The sequence below is a fragment of the Cyprinodon tularosa genome, unplaced genomic scaffold (assembly GCF_016077235.1).
Source record: "Cyprinodon tularosa strain WSP-4 unplaced genomic scaffold, ASM1607723v1 ctg156, whole genome shotgun sequence".
NCBI classification, from domain to species: Eukaryota; Metazoa; Chordata; class Actinopteri; order Cyprinodontiformes; family Cyprinodontidae; genus Cyprinodon; species Cyprinodon tularosa.
In genome coordinates, this window is record NW_024038395.1 from 1,254,086 (window position 1) to 1,271,556 (window position 17,471).

At 39.7% G+C, this 17,471-nt stretch overlaps 1 protein-coding gene across 1 annotated transcript; it reads left to right on the plus strand.

Annotated features, from left to right (window-relative positions):
• The first annotated feature begins 698 nt into the window (after positions 1 to 698).
• Positions 699 to 9,968, plus strand: LOC119780170 (5'(3')-deoxyribonucleotidase, mitochondrial-like). Its single transcript, XM_038280092.1, has 5 exons — positions 699 to 1,372; positions 2,939 to 3,039; positions 6,986 to 7,046; positions 7,145 to 7,259; positions 9,136 to 9,968. Exons 1-5 carry the CDS (start codon positions 1,091 to 1,093, stop codon positions 9,273 to 9,275), a joined length of 699 nt encoding a protein of 232 aa, XP_038136020.1. The 5' UTR covers positions 699 to 1,090; the 3' UTR covers positions 9,276 to 9,968.
• Positions 9,969 to 17,471: the final 7,503 nt, after the last annotated feature.

Here is a 17,471-nt window from a genome sequence, read left to right on the forward strand (position 1 = left end):
AGCCTTCTGAGCCAATGAGCAAACACATTGTACCATTAGAACACTGGAGTGATATTTGCTGGAAATGGGCCTCTATACACCAATGTAGATATTGCACCAAAAAACAGACATTTGCAGCTAGAATAGTCATTTACCACATTACCAATGTATAGAGTGTATTTCTTTAAAGTTAAGACTAGTTTAAAGTTATCTTCATTGAAAAGTATAGTGCTTTTTCTTCAAAAATAAGGGCATTTCAATGTGACCCCAACTTTTGAACCGTAGTGTATAGGATAGCTGTAACCTAAACATTTTTTTATATTCCCCCATGCATTTTTTTTCTCACTAATTGAAATGTCTATAAATACACATTCACATGAATTCAACACACTGTTGTAAACAGATAAATGGAGGCAGAAGATGTCTTTCAGTGATCAATGCACACATTCAGTGACACACAGGAGCTCTATCAAGCTGGGCACCGTTTCATTCACAACACCTGTCCCATAAACCAGGAATCAGAAATACTTTAATAATCCCAGGGCAAAATATTTTTTTTACATGACTCCATCTGTAATGTCTCCATCAGTTTGGGTTGGTCTTGGTCTGGAAAACGTTGAAGACCCCTGCTTTAGAGCGACATAGATGGATATCTTTGAATTTACGAGTAAACCTGAATGCATCAAGGATATTAAATCTGTGTCGTAAAGCACCGTGTAGAAGCGCAACTGGGGAGATACGCGTCTGCAAAAAGGGGAACAAGGTGGTTTGTGACACTGGCTTGTAGTACAGTTTGTTCCCACATTGGAGCCCTTCTCCCCCCGCGGTCCTCCCTGTCCGCTCACTGCTAACAGCGGTTACAGCTGACCAGCTGCTATCAGATACTGTTAGCCTGGCAGCTAGCCGCCGGCTCCGTTAGCTCAGCTGCTGCAGTAAAACGGCCACAACTGAAACCGAGCTCCATTAAAGCTCGTCATAAATAAAACGGGAAAACTCCAGCTCCAACAGATGTTTATTTCTTGTTTATTCCATTTCCCATGCGGACTTTGTGTCGGCTTGCTTCAGCAGCAGTGAGCTTAAATCGGTCTATCGGCCGCTGGAGGCTGCAGAGATGTCGCTGTGCAGGGCTGCTACCCGCCTCCTCGGAAGACGGAAAGGCTTCCTCCCAGAACAGTTAAAGAGGATCGCCTTCGACATGTCCTCCTCCTCCTCCTCGGCTGCCGGTAAGAGGCTGCGGGTCCTGGTTGACATGGATGGGGTGCTGGCGGACTTTGAGGGGGGGTTCCTGAGAAAGTACCGGGCGAGATACCCGGACGATCCCTTCGTCCCGCTGGATGACAGGAGAGGCTTCTGGGTGTCATCGCAGTACGGCCAGCTGAGGAGCGACCTCTGTGTGAGTGATCATCACACCGGGAGAGCCGGTCTGAACCGGTTTGATGAACTTTAGAACTATTATCCCTACTTTTTTATTTTAATCAAATCAAATTCATGTGGGATTTAATTAATGATCTAGATATCAGCAGGTTAAATTCGGTTTCTGTTCCTTATCTTGTTTTGTGATCTTTTTTATAAGTATATAATCTATCCTCCCAAAGCAAGATTCCATTAAATAAGGAACATTATGGCTGATCTGAGTGTGTACATCTGTGTTTTTCCACATGAATGTTTTGTTTTCCTCTGTTTTGTGTTGCACCAATGCAATTTTTTGAATCCAATACCGATACCTGGCTGTATAGTATCGCCGATACCATCTGTTTGAAATTGATGTGTGTGTATATATATATTGTCAAACTGCTGCCAACCTTTGTGAAGCAGGAAAATTACTTAAAATGAATCCAGTAGAACTTTTTATTGCCTATCCAAGTAGTATGCAGTTCTTCATATATATACACACATTAATTTCAAACACATGGTATCGGTATCGGCTGATACTGCGCAGCCAGGTATCGTATCGGGGACAAAAAAATGGCATCGGTGCAACACAAATTTTCATACAAACAGCAGGAGATGCAGCAGAACACATAACTCAATAGGATTATTTCATTGACCGTAAAGAATAGGCAGAGAAAAAAGCTCTTAATATAAGCCAGTAAAATATTAGGATTATAATTATATCGCAGCAAAGAATAAATAAATAACAGTAAAATCACCCGGAAGTGGCCAAGAATTTAATTTACTTTGCTTAAAAGAAATTGGTACCATTGTTGAATTAAAAACATATATTTTCTTATTTAAGAGCGATATGGATTAATTTGAATTTACGAGTAAACCTCAATGCATCAAGGATATGAAATCTGTGTCGTAAAACACAGTGTAGAAGAGCAACTGGGGAGAAACGCCTCTCAAAAAGGGGAACAAGGTGGTTTGCAACACTTGCTTGTTGTACCTGGAATGGGTAACTATAGTTGAATAAACTTTTGGCTCTGAAAATATTATCAGTGCCCTATTTGTCGGTACTTGCCGATACAGGTGCAACACTACCTCTTCTGCCTTTGCTTTTACTCCTTTAATTACTCCTTTGATCAGTACTTTAAGGGGAAATCAAATTGCTCTTCAGCAAAAACAGCTTTACATTAGAACTTGTCTTGAATCTGTCAAAAGTCCCTCAATCTGCACTAATCTTTGCTGTAGGCTGATCACATGCTCTTTCCCTTACAGTGTTATTAATATACACAAAAAGGCAGAACAATCTATGTTCAGTACTTTTTAGAAATCTAAAGGCCTATTCTGTGGGATCCTCACATGGAAACAGGTCCACAGGTAAGCAGACTCAGGTTTAAACAATCGAGCGTCAGATCGCAACAAAGAAAACAGGGAAGGTGTAACTTTTTCACATCGTGTCGACAGCAAACCTGACCTTTGCACCTTCCTGTATTTACAGCAAAGGTTACACTGATACAAACACACGTGATGAAAGCACACTACTTGATGGAAGCTCTGCCTGTGTTTCTGTCTCTAGGAAAAAGCCATCAGTATCTGGGAGTCCAAAGGCTTCTTCATAGACTTGGATCCTCTGCCTGGAGGCGTGGAGGCGGTGAAAGAGATGGCCAGGATGGATGAGTAAGACTCAAAGGCGTTCTGCAGCCGTTTGCTATGTAGTAACAAACCTTTGTGGTGTTGACGTAGCAGAATGTGATGCAAAAGAGGGTGCTGTCAGTTGTGTCTAATAGATGCACCCACATCCCATATGATTGACTGTTTTTAGCTTCTTTTCATTTCTATCTAGCGATGGTCAATGTAATCCAGTTTTGCATCCGAAATGTAGAGATGTTTGAAGACTTAAATCATTTTACATTAGTTTAGTTGGGAAGGGTGAGATATTTAAGGAGGAAACAGTTGGGTTAGTTTAACACTTGGCCTCTAGGAGGCAGAGGAAACAAACCAAAATTACATGAGAAGACTGTTGCTGCATTCTGCATCAAAGCTAAAGGTTCTACTTTTTTTAGCCCTTTAGAGTTAGCTATAGACATATATACAGGTGCTGGTCATAAAATTAGAATATCATGAAAAAGTAGATTGATTTCAGTAATTCCATTTAAAAAGTGAAACTTGTATATTATATTCATACATTACATACAAACTCATATATTTCAGATGTTTATTTTGTTTAATTTTGATGATTACAAATGACAACAAATGAAAATCTCAAATTTATTATATCAGAAAATTAGAATATTACTGAAGACCAATAAAAACAAAGGATTTATAGAAATGTTGGCCAACTGAAAAGTATGAACATGAAAAGTATGAGCATGTACAGCACTCAGTATTTAGTTGGGCCTCCTTTGGCCTGTATTACTGCAGCAATGCGGCGTGGCATGGAGTCGATCAGTCTGTGGCACTGCTCAGGTGTTATGATAGCCCAGGTTGCTCTAATAGTGGCTTTTAGCTCTTCTGAATTGTTGGGTCTGGTGTATTGCATCTTCTTCTTCACAATACCCCATAGATTTTCTATGGGGTTAAGGTCAGGAGAGTTTGCTGGCCAATTAAGAACAGGGATACCATGGTCCTTCAACCAGGTACTGGTAGCTTTGGCACTGTGTGCAGGTGCCAAGTCCTGTTGGAAAATGAAATCTGCATCTCCAAAAAGTTGGTCAGCTGCAGGAAGCATGAAGTGCTCTAAAACTTCCTGGTATGTGGCTGCGTTGACCCTGGACCTCAGAAAACACAATGGACCAACACCAGCAGATGACATGGCACCCCAAACCATCACTGACTGTGAAAACTTTACACTGGACTTCAAGCAACGTGGATGAAGTGCCTCTCTTCTTTTCCTCCAGACTCTGGGACCTTGATTTCCAAAGGAAATGCAAAATTTACTTTCATCAGAGAACATGACTTTGGACCACTCACCAGCAGTCCAGTCCTGTTTCTCTTTAGCCCAGGCAAGACGCTTCTGACGCTGTCTGTGGTTCAAGAGTGGCTTGACACAAGGAATGCGACAGCAGAAACCCATGTCTTTCATACGTCTGTGTGTGGTGGTTCTTGAAGCACTCACTCCAGCTGCAGTCCACTCTTTGTGAATCTCCCCCACATTTTTGAAGGGGTTTTGTTTCACAATCCTCTCCAGGGTGCGGTTATCTCTCTTGCTTGTACACTTTTTTCGACCACATCTTTTCCTTCCCTTCGCCTCTCTATTAATGTGCTTGGACACTGAGCTCTGTGAACAGACAGCCTCTTTAGCGATGACCTTTTGTGTCTTGCCCTCCTTGTGCAAGGTGTCGATGGTCGTCTTTTGGACAACTGTCAAGTCAGCAGTCTTCCCCATGATTGTGTAGCCTATAGAACTAGACTGAAAGACCATTTAAAGGCTTTTGCAGGTGGTTTGAGTTAATTAGCTGATTAGAGTGTGGCACCAGGGGCCATCAATTTTGAACCTTTTCACAATATTCTAATTTTCTGATATGATGAATTTGAGATTTTCATTTGTTGTCATTTGTAATCATCAAAATTAAACAAAATAAACATCTGAAATATATGAGTTTGTATGTAATGTATGAATATAATATACAAGTTTCACTTTTTAAATGGAATTACTGAAATCAATCTACTTTTTCATGATATTCTAATTTTATGACCAGCACCTGTATGGTTAGATGCTACTCTTAAAAATACAGAGTTAATTTGTTTGAAACAAGTGAAAGACACTTGCCTTGAGCAATACCTCTCCCTCTGGGGGACTTTGCCTTTGAGTTGCTTCAGCATCGGTATCACATCATTTCTGAAGATTATGCTCCTCTTTTGGACGGATGAACAAGGAGATACTTCTGGCAACCAGAAAACATATTTATGGTCGTTTTAACACTAGTTAAAAAAAATATATATATATAAAACAGTTGCTGTCACCGTGCAGATTATCTGCTAAAACAGCCACTTTGGCTCAGCTTTGAACAGGAATGAAGGCGCTCAGAGACAGTTTTCATGAGGATAGCGTTACAACATGGTGAAACCTAAAAGAAAAAAAAAGTAGATTTTTCATGATATTGATCCTTTCATTGATTTTAAACTGAGAGAAATGAAGAAAAAACCTTTTATCGTCTCACAATTGCGAAATTTTGGTGTTACAGAAGCAAAAAGATTTTAGTAAAAAAGATTTAGCGATGCAAAACAAAATATCGTTTTGTTTACACTGTATACAGAATGACAATTAAAGTTGTCTAAGTCTTAGCTCTATTAAGGCCCCGTCCACACGAAGTCAAAACGAACACGAAATGCTAATATTTTCCAGAACATTTGTCGTAAAGACGGAGACGTAAAATAAATGTGAGCGTCCACACGAATGCATGAAAACGCTGCAAAATGAATGCCAGGCCTGTAAGTGGCGCTGTGGTGCCAAAGCAAAAATAGGCGAAAACAGGCAACGAAATGTTGGGCATGCGCACTAATATTTATACAACAACCAAACCGGAAAACCGGAAAATGGCCCTGCGGGTCCATTTTCGTGGTTCAGTCAAATTCAGGTGCTGAACTATGTGGTCGATATTGCTCTGTTCTTCCTGGAGATATTCCAGAAGAAGAAGATTCTGTTGTAAGCCCGACAGCAGGGTGAGTAGCATGAGCAGCAACCATTCAACACAGTACGGCGCCATTGTTGTTGTGATACTGTGTCGCGCATGCGTGTTTAGAGGCGACGCTATGACGCTTGCATGTAAAAAAAAAAAAATGCGGTCAGACCTTAAAGATGGAAACGCGAAAACGGCGTTTCAAAATCTTCCCACTCTTAATAAAAAAAAGATCGTTTACAGACCCCCGAAACGCTGGCTTCGTATGGATGAGAGGTTGGTTTGGTGAAAAATTTGTGCGTTTAGGCCAGGGTTCGTCTTCGTTCTAAAGTGTTGCTGTGGGCTTATTAAAATTGACTTTTGTTTAATTTAAGAGCAATAAAATCTCTTTATTCCTCTCTAATAGCTTTTTTAAGTATATATGAAAAAATGTAGAGTTATTATTGGCTGCTTTTGGCTATATGCCTCAGGGGCAAAGCCTCTTTAATGTTATGTCTTTGTTTTCATTCTGTCAGTTTGTTGACTTTTTTATTCACCTTTTCTTTTTTCTAACTAAAAAGTTCTGAACATTATTAAGATCGTAGGTTTTCCTAGTTTAAATTCTACTTAGTTGAACCATTTTTTCGTATAACTCAGTGCTTTCATCATGCTGGGAAATAAACGTTTCTTTCATTTCTGCGTCGCTTAAAGTTGCTTCATTCTCAGACACTACAGGACTCCAGTGAGGCTAAAAATGTTCCCTTTTTAAAGTAGGATTGCAGATATAAGCACCTTTTAAAATAATAGTTTACTTTCACTTCAGTTTGACTCTTCCTTGGTGGTGATTGAGTTTGAAAAACCAGTAAACAACACGTGGGGGTGGGGCTCAGTGTGTCTGGACTCCTCAGACCAACTGGTACTACCTGTTAGTGCCATCATACAGGTTCTCTGTGGGCGGAGGGCAGCAGGAAAGCATGTGGCACCACTTCACACTGAGCTCTTGTTGTTTCCTTTTCTCCCTGCAGCACAGATGTCTTTATTTGCACCAGCCCCATTAAACATTACAAACACTGCCCATATGAGAAGGTAAACCCTCCGCTCATCAATAACAGCCTTCATCTAAAATAATCATTAAAGTGCTGTGTTTTTCTAACAGCTCCTATCTGGTGTGTGTGTGTTTCCAGTACGCCTGGGTGGAGAAACATTTCGGTCCTAACTTTCTGGAGCAGGTCATCCTGACCAGAGACAAAACCCTGATTGCTGGTGACCTCCTCATAGACGACAAGCCTGACATTCAGGGTGAGAAGTTTTTCTTCTGTGACATCCTGATGACTCTACAGTATTTTTCATGCTTTATATTAGATAAACATAAGCTGAGTCATTAGAACAGCAGTGAGCTTTTATGTACCAAGGGAAAAAAGTGATCCTAACTGACCTGTGCAAAAGTAACCTTAAATCATTAATTAGGATAAATTTATTTGGAAAAAAGTTTTTAAATCTGTTGGCTACACCCAGGGCTGAGGTATGCTGCACCTGCAAACTAAATGGGACACAAGGGTAACGGTTCCCAGCATTTACGTAGAGAGAGTTGATTTTAAAATATTTGTGAAGCAAATGAATCCTGCAGCTCAGTGTTACTAATGAAAGAATAAGGAGTGATCGGCGGTGAAAACTTTCTGGACCATTAAAACTCCTCTGAACTCTCTAAGGATGATGTCACTTCGAAATCCCACATCCTCCGCTCTGTCCCGCCTGTGCAAAGCAAAGCCTACAGCCTCTGCAGTTCCTCCCATCTCGCTCCGCTCCGAGTTCCTTGGAGCTTGAGGAAAGCATGCGGGATATTATTCTTTCTTAATTCATAGGAGCAATACGAGGTAATTAGCGCTTAATTTTATATGACATAATTACAACTCACCATCAGCATCCATCACATATGCAGTTTCTGCCCAAACGTTTTCTTTTGTTCTGCGTCTGTGATGGGGATAATTAGGATCATATAACGTTGGTTTGTTCTCTACTTCCAAACTCGGCATCTCTTCAACCCTGCGATAAAAAGTTTCTTTTGAAGTTGAGAGATTTGCTTTTGGAAGTTGTTGTGACTGGATTTGATGAAACTTTTAAGCCTCTCAGTATAAAATTAATATTTTCATCAAGATGAGAAATCTGCTTCCTGTTATGTTGAAGTACCAACAGTTTGCATCCAATAATTAAATTAAACTGCCTTATTTTTTGGGAATATAGAAGAATAATTCTCTAATTTACAGTTTGTTTAAAAACCGGATCTCTTTAATGTTTTTTTTTTTTTTGTTTGGTGCGTTTGCTATTGTGGATCTTGAACTGGCCGGCTTCCAACTGACCCGATCGGAGCAATAAATAGGTTGTCTCCGTATTTTGACGGAGAAGACGGAGTGGACGGTGAGGTTTGGAGGAGTAGCGGTGGATGTGGAACAGTTCTCATTGATTAACATGACTGCACAAGTGCGCCGTTTATTTTAGGGCTTAATAAACATCAAAACAAATAGGATTCCTTGTTTTTTTTTTTTTACCTGAGTGGAGCGTTCGCTCTAGATCAACCTGATCTGACTTTTTTAAGTCATGCTACAAACTCGAGCAGTAACGTTTGTTTTTTGGGGGTTTATTGTGACAAACAAACACAAAGAATTTGGCAGATCAACCTTTTCCTCCAAGAAGCCATTTCCTCTCCCGGGCCTTTACCGTTGTTTAGCTGCAACCAGCTTCCAGTCTGCACTGACAGGACTCCCAGAACACCATGCACACAGCATGATGCTGCCTCCACCGTGTGTCTCTCTGTGGATAGCAGGCTGTCTGGTTTTAGGTTGATTATTCATTAATGTTCACTAACGAACCTCTGATGGATTCACAGAGCAGCTTGAGTTCTGCTGAGATGAAAGGTGAACCTTTAATCTGCTGTGATGTTAAATCCTGATAAAATCAGTTAAAGTTATTTGCTCTCTAACAGTATAAAAACTTCAAAGTATGTTCAGTGTAATTATCTGGAAGCATCATCAACATTGAACGATTTTATTCTTTAAAAACTGCATGAATTATGCTTCTTCCAGCTGTTCATCTGGAACCATGTTCCAACCTTCAGAGTTTTCCTTGTAGTTAAACATGAGTCTGTGGTGACTGTATTATGTCCATGTCTCCCAACCAGGTGTGGAACCGAGACCAGTTTGGGAACACATCCTGTTCACTGCCTGCCACAACAAGCATCTGTCCGTCGTTCCCTCACAGAGACGCCTCCTGTCTTGGTTGGACGACTGGCGTGCCGTCCTGGACAGCAAAAGGCAGTGAGGGATCCTGATTCCCCCGCATCCTTTGCACGCTGGTAACCAGGACAACCAGAGGGTCATGGACGGCACGTCGTCTCACTGTTAAAGTTGCGTCAGGATGAATGGATCAACCTTTCCTGGAAAAAAAGAAAAAAAAAAAACTAAAGTGTGCTGCAGGCTTGAGAGAAAAAGTTCCCTATTTTTACCACTAGATGGCAGTGTGACACAGGCTGAGAAGATACTGACTGCTACACTTCCACTAAGCAAAAACTGAATAATTGCATGTCGGTTTTAATGACAGCCTTTTTGTTCCTACATTTAGACCTTTCCACATAGAATCCGTCCCGTTTTATTTTTAGACTGGAGTAAAGGTTTATTCATAGCATCATTACAAAAAGGCCAGTTGCATAAATGCGTCTGAACTGTGATTCACCCACAAACATCAGGGCTCATCACACAGGAAAGTGAACAAAAATAGCCTCCCAGACCTGGGATAGTGCGAGTCGGTGCACAAGACTAAGTGTTGCTAATTTCACATCCACCTGATTGAAACACGCCCGTAACTCAGAGAGGTTTACACCCAGTCTATAGCGGCACCAATGTTTTACTTTTAATGTTGCACCTAAATATGACTGAATATAAATATTTTAAATGTAGAGCACAATGGAGCTAATTTGTCTTTGGCATGCTCCATTAATAAAGTCTTTAAAAAGTACTTATCTGGATGAGTTTGGCTCTAATTTATCAGCCCAATTCTGGGCTCCTTGATCCAAACCAAGGCTGATTTTAAAAAAACAACTTGGAATAAGAGGCTGCCGACATTAAAAGGAGACTAATATTAAAGGTATGGTGGTGGCAGCAGTATGCTGAGGGATCATATGAAGGTGGACTGTCCTCACATGTTTTGGTTTGAATCAACTTAATCTTCAGCTTTAAAAGGTGACGGCTGTTTGACCAGACGGTCTTGGGACTGAATGGATGTAATTGAGCTGCTGTTATTTAAAGGAAATCCACATTTAGTGGAGGATGTAATGCCCCAGCATCCTGACGTTAAGGAACCATTTAAATCTCTCCATAAAAGAACGTTATATTTAAGAAAAACCTTTAAGTAACCCCCCCCCTACCTGAAAGTGCAGAAGTTCAATTTTTTTTTATGCAGTTAAAACAACGACTTTGGTGCTCTTATTTTTCTTGTGATTCGTTAGCATTTTCACAAAGATCTATGCATCTCACTTCTCATTCTAAGGGAAACCTACAAGCAATCGCATGTTGCCAAAAAAACAAGTTCAGAACAGAAATAGTCACTTTAAACTTGTTGCTTGAAATGTTTTCCTATTTTGAATGATTAAATATAAGAAAATATCTATATATCCCGACATATCCTGTCTTATATGTTGTACTGTATGTAAAGTCCAGCCTGTTTACACCTAGTGTGAGAGTAGAGGAGGTCGTAGGGTTGAACCCTGAACTAACACCGGAGGGATGATGTTTTGAAGCAAGAATTGAATCCCAATATTTGAGAGGGAGTTTTTCTCTCACCTTGGCCACAAAAACGACACTAAGCTTTAGATTTTAGTGCGTTTGGAAGCAGCTGTTTGCTCTGCAGGGCCTCTTTATGACAGCTTGTGTTTTGGTGCCTGGTTAAAATCGTTTTTTTACGTTTGGTTTTACTGCTTTGTTTTCTAGACGTTAAAAGAATAAAAAATGCATAAACAGCCATCGGTTTCTGTCTATGAGAAAATCTATTGTGTCTCTTTGTTCTTTTCTGTTGTGACTTCAGGTTCATCTGTTAAAACAAGCCGATTAAGGCTCAGAGTTTTGACAGATGTTTTGGAAACTGCTCCCCCACCCCCAGAGTGTAACATCCCAGCATGGTGGGGTGGTGGGAGAGTTTGAAAATGATTTTCACACCTCTTTGTCCTTGTTGTCGTCTCCTCCCTCCGTGCATCAGATCAGTTAATAAACAGGATCTAATAAATTGGTTTGAACTGTTTTCCAAACTGTTTCCACTTTATTATTCCAGCAGGAGAGATTTTGCTGTGAGTGAAAAAACTCCTGAAGTTTTGTAGTTGTTTGTGTTTTTTTGCTATAAGATTGTTTTATTCTAAAACAGTCACTTCATATGAAAAATAAATAGTTAAACAAAATATCGCTCAGTGACTCTAGGAAGTTTAAACATGGAGGACTTTCAGTCATTTCAAGGTCTTTATAAGTATGAAAAAAATCAAAATTTCCAGTCATGGTGTCAGAAAGTCGTTCTTCCTTCTCTACTACCTTCCTTTCCTCTGTTCATCATTTGCCCTTATTTCATCTCCTCTGTTCTTCTTATTTGTGTTTTTTTTTGCAAAATTCCTTCCAGGTGTGTTTCCTCTTTCTTTGTCTTTCTCAATACTTTTTTTTCCTTCTCTCTTTCCCTCCTTGTTCCCTTCCTTTCCTCCTTATATATTTCTTTCATTTCCATTTTTATGTCCTTCCTTTTCCCTCTTCACCCTTGTTCTCCTTTTGCTATCATCTTCTTTTCCTGCACCATTTCCTATCATAATTATTTCCTTACCTTAATTACTTCTTTTCTTGCATCCTTTCTTCCTTGTGTTCCGCATTATTTTCCTCCCTTATGCCCTATCTTTCTTTTATGACCATTGTTCGTTCGTTCCTTCCTTCCTTCCTTCCTTCCTTCCTTCCTTCCTTCCTTCCTTCCTTCCTTCCTTCCTTCCTTCCTTCCTTCCTTCCTTCCTTCCTTCCTTCCTTCCTTCCTTCCTTCCTTCCTTCCTTCCTTCCTTCCTTCCTGTCAATCATTTCCTCTTCCTTACCTTCTTTCTTCATGTGATTCCTTTCCTTTCTTCCTCATGCACCTTTTTTCCATCCTTTCCTCTAGGGTTACCTGGAAATGTGGAGGATATAGTGACCCTCTAATATATTTATTTTCCAGCCAAAATAGAATAAAGTAAAATGCCATAGAGGAATAGCAGCCAAACCCAGCATGACTTTAGAACAGCCTTTACAAACAAGCTGATGTTTGCTTCATAGTCAAACTCAACTATTAAACATTTTTCTTATCAGAAACGACGGAACCATCTGAATTAATCGAAGTGCTTCAACAGTCGCTATGATAAGGGCCGTCGGTAAGGAAGGATCGATTAAAAAGGAAGCAGGATGGATTTGTATCTACAGTTCATTTAGTAATGACTTAATGTCTTAGCTGCTGCTAGGAGCTATACAGCTTCTCACAATCATTGATGGGATGATCAGGAGCAGCCCACCTCATGGAGTTTAACAAAAAAACATAATTTATACACATGTACTATCTGTGATACATGCTGCTGTATGCACCTTAGCTACATTTTGTAGTGTTGGGATTTAAGGAACAATCCTTGATAGCCACCTGAAGAACATTTCCAGGATTAAAGGATGAATGAATCAAAGAAACTCATTCATGTATTTATCTTTAGTAAAATTGATGGAACAGTGTCTTCACATGTTTGTCAAAAATGTCCATCAGCTGATCCAAAACTCTGCTGTCAGTGTTCTCACTAGAACTAAATAAGTAGAGCACATCAGCCCGGTTCTGAAGTCCTTCCACTGACTCCCTGTAGCTCAGAGAATAGACTTTAAAATCCCTCTGTTAATCTATAAATCAGTGAATGGATCAGCACCTCATAACAGATTTGTTGTCAGTGTATCAGCCTTCCACTCAGGTCTTCTAGTTCCAGCCTACTCTGTACACCCAGAACTAGAACCAAACATGTGGAAGCAGCATGTAGTTCCCATGCTCCACTGATCTGGAACAAGTCAGTAAAAAGTGCTGAAAGCCTGAGTTCCTTAAGTCAAAGTTAAATACCCATTGCTGCCTTTCAATGTTAAAGTTCATGGTCTAACAGTTTTGCTTTACTTCCTGCTTTTTACATTTTTTTATCATTATTTGCTTTTAATTATATTTTAATGTTTCATTAATGTAAAGCACTTTGAATCCTCTTTGTACTGAATCATGCTATAAATATAAACGTGTTTTGCCTTTCCTCACTCACTTTAAACATCCACTTATAATTTGCGGCTTTAAAAAAAAAAGACAGCTTAGAAAAACTTAAAGGATTTGGTTCTTAAAGAAGTCTAAAGTAAAAGAAAAAAAATATCAGTTTGCTGTAGGATTTAGTCCTTTTGTTAAAAAAAAATCCTTTACCATTAAGAGTTTCTTTGCTGAATATTTTTCTTCACGTTGAATTAATACGTGAAAGTGTGGATGGGGTTCAGTGGAAAAGCGTTTTTTACACCAGCACCCTACCTTTCAGCCTCCCATGACAAGTTTTCGCCCACATTGTTTTTCTTCCTTTACTGTGACTGTGTGCTTGACTACAAATAAAACGCATCATTCTGATCCAAGAGGAGAGGATTCAGCTAAATGTATGGCTGATTACCTCCTGCTGGTTTTCCTTAGATGGAAAACTTTTAACCAATATGATAGATTAGATTGAATTTTCTCTATAAAGCAGCTTGAGATGACATGTGCTATATATAGTATTTGTGCTAAATAAATAAACTCAATAGGGTTTCAACTTCTTTCATTGTTTTCAACAATACTTACGGTATATGGGTATTTTTGCACTTTCTTTTTTATTACATGATTCGGCAAACATTTTACTTTGACCTGTAGTTAATAAGTCACTTCATTTTGTTCCTAAAAATGGGACCGTTCCGTTTTTTTTAAGGGGCAGTTGTCCACCCTGGTCATCAACCCTTTGGACAGCTGTTTGTTTCACATTGGACTGTTGGAAAAGAAGTTCTTTAGAGGTTCACCAACTCTCAAATAATATCTGCATGTCTCTAATGAAAGTCCTTCCATCCTGTCTGTGACCTGAGCTTCCATGGCACACTTCCGAAGGTAGTTAACTGATCTAATGGATCAGCTATCCCTCGGCTGTTGAAAGCCTCTGAGGAGGAACCCGTCCGGTGCGTTCCAGTTCATCGCCTTCCAGCTCATCGCCCTCCAGCGTCATCTTCTTGTTGTTAAACTTAGGTTGAGTAACAGCAGACACTCAGTCATCCATTGATAAAAAAAAACTTCTTCAGCCTTTTTGCCTTTCATCTCATCAGAAAAACCTCTGCTTTTTTTTTTTTTAGCACGACTGGTCATTCTGTTCTAGAGCTGACAATAGAGGGAACAACATCAAATAAAATATTAGCAGAAACTGGGTCATTTACAGCATTGACTGTATTTGCTACTATCTTTAGAAAAAAAAGAAGAACTAAGCAGGATCGCAAGGAGGAGGGTGTGATATGTGAAAACTCAAGACAGCAACAAAACCCCTTAAAAACACCATTCCACCATTTAGATCAGGGGTTCGGTAACCTTTTTGAATCAGAGAGACATCCACATAATATATTTAAAGACCGAATTCAACTAAATGTGTGAATAATAAGCCTCTGAATTTATTCTTTTAAATATGTTATACGTAATACTCACCATTAACGTGACCTCTGTCGCTGCATGGATTTGCTGAACTGAGCTGCAACAAATGAATTGTCTGTTGACTCATCCAAAGCCAGGGAAAAGAACGGTGCTGCCTTTATGTTCTTCACTTGTGTTTCCTCCACTTGCTTTGCAATCATGATAGTACGATCATGAGCAGTTCTTCCTGACAGAGGCATGTCTTGTATCCATTTAAAAAAAAATCTTGTCTTTGTACTGAAGATCATGAACATTTTAGCAAACTTGGGATCTATGAATAGTTTTCTGTTCCTCACCGTTGCTAAAGATCCAGCAAAATTAGTGGAATTATTCCTAAAAAGTTGGAAAGAAAACAGTCCACTGGACTTTGTTTCCAAGTTTGAAGAAATTTCGCTTCCCATCCAGGAAGCTTTTTCAATTCAAAATGTCAGAAATAGCATTGAGTTCCAGGCTTTATAGAGAGGACCAAAAGCTAAGCCTGTTTTGGTTTAGAAAACATGCAAATGGGACCTAACGAATTGTTCCACTTCTTTGCAATGGGGATCCTTTGGCTTCTTTGTTAGCCTGTAATACCTGGAACCTGTGTATGTCTCTAAAAGGGGGGTCGTTAAAGAGAATTGTTGGCTTGGCTGAGAAGGCGAGGTGCTCTGGTTGCGGGAAAGAATCAACTCAGTCACTGAAATCTAGGTTTTTGAGTCCACCTCCTCTGTTTAAGGTTGGTTTTTCTTTCTTATCATAGAGAGAAACCAACCTTAAACAGAGGGGGTGGACTCAGATTTCAGCTTTCAGAAACCTACAATTCAGCGATTGAGTTGATTCCTTCCTGCGGGTATTACAGGCTAACAAAGTAACCAAACGATCCCCATTCCAAAGGGGTGGACCCATTCGTTAGGTTCAGTTTGCATGTTTTCTAAACTAAAACAAGGCTTAGTTTTTGGTCCACTCTGTAAACCATCGAACTCAATGCTATTTCTGACATTTTGAAATGAAAAAGCCTCCTGGATGGGAAGTGATACGTCTTCAAACTTGGAAACAAAGTCCAGTGGATTGTATTTTTTTTTACTTTTTTGGAATGACTATGAGCTGGATGACTGAGAATCTTCACCAGCATTGCAGAATTATAGTCACCTTACCGGGTCCATATGCAGAGTTGCTGCTGGCTAGCTTGAACTCTGCTCAGTAGTTCTTGGCACTGCTGTCTCCTGCAGAGTATTTCGATGCAAAGGTGGCATGGCATGTATCGAAGTGCTGCTTTATATTCCACCGTTTCATCGATGCACTTTTGTCATCAAAAATTAGGCACACCACAGAATCTACTCAAAGGTGATTCCTTCAGTCCATCCATCCATTTTCTTATACGCTTAATCCCAAGCGGGGTCGCGAGGGGTGCTGGTGCTCCAGCTGTCTACGGGCAAGAGGCAGGGTACACACTGGATAGGTCGCCAGTCCATCGCATACCTGAATACCTGAACATTTCAAGAAGTTCCTAGTCTTTCAGATTATTGTGGTTGATTATAAAATATCCTATAAAAGATATTTTTTCCTATTACTTCCGTAGCAAAGTGCCTAAAGATTTCGTTATTGTTGATACTTTATCTCCTCAAAGCTTCTAATGCTGTTCTTTCTAATCTGGTCCCATATGTTTTTGGATCCTTTCCTTACATACTGAGTGTTTAGTCTAATGCAGGGGTGTCAAAGTGGTCCCAGAAAGGGCCGTGTGGCTGCAGGTTTTCTTTCCAACCAAGCAAGACACCAGACTCCAGTCATCTCATCAAGGGAGTCCAATCTAAACAGGACGACTTGATGAGATGAATGGAGTCTGGTTTGCTATTGCTTGGTTGGAAAGAAAACCTGCAGCCACACGGCCCTTTCTGGAACCACTTTGACACCCCTGGTCTAATGCATTAGGCTTAAGATCAGAGACATAGTTCAATTTAATTACATTTAACTATGTGGATGAGGTGCATGAAATGAAGCAAACCCTCCCATGAAACAGTTATTTTTCAGTTATTAAGTTTCACTTTTCATTATTATATTTTAACTGAACTACAAACAGTTCACTGGAACTATAAACAGATTTTTTTCCAATTAAGATGTATTCATGGGCGTGCGGGTGGGTCAGTGGTTAGCGCGCATGACCCATGTCCGGAGGCCTTAGTCGTCAATGCAGCCGACCCGGGTTTCGAATCCGACCTGTGGTCCTTTGCCGCATGTCTCTCACCCGCTCTTAAATGCCATTTCCTGTCAGCCTACTGTTGAAAAAATGAGCCACTAGTGCCGTAAAAAAAAATGTGTACATGACTAAAACTTAAGATTTTTCTTCGTAAATTGTGGATTAATTCATATTTTCTTATGTTTCAGGTCTTCCTTTCTTTTTCTACTTCACACTTTAAAGAAGAATGATTTTTTGCAGTCATGCAAACAGTGATAATGATCTTAAATAAAATAAAAAATTATATACTAAATGTTTTGGAAAGAGTTTTTTTTACAAAATGAACAGATTTTAATTTTGAAGTTTTTAGCACATAACACAAAAATGTACATTTTAAACAAAGGGAGAAGTTTATTGGGTTTCCAATGAATTTGTTTGAATATAAATTTCCTTTGGTAATAATTAGCTAATGCTTTCATTGATGTCCTTGTTAAGATCTCAATCTTGTCCAGTGATCTAGAACACATTGAAAGCATAGAGACAAACCCCTTGTTGGAAATAAAGGTAATTAGCTTTAGGTAATGGACGTAACCATGCGTGGAGTGCCAGGAATTGTTGCAGAA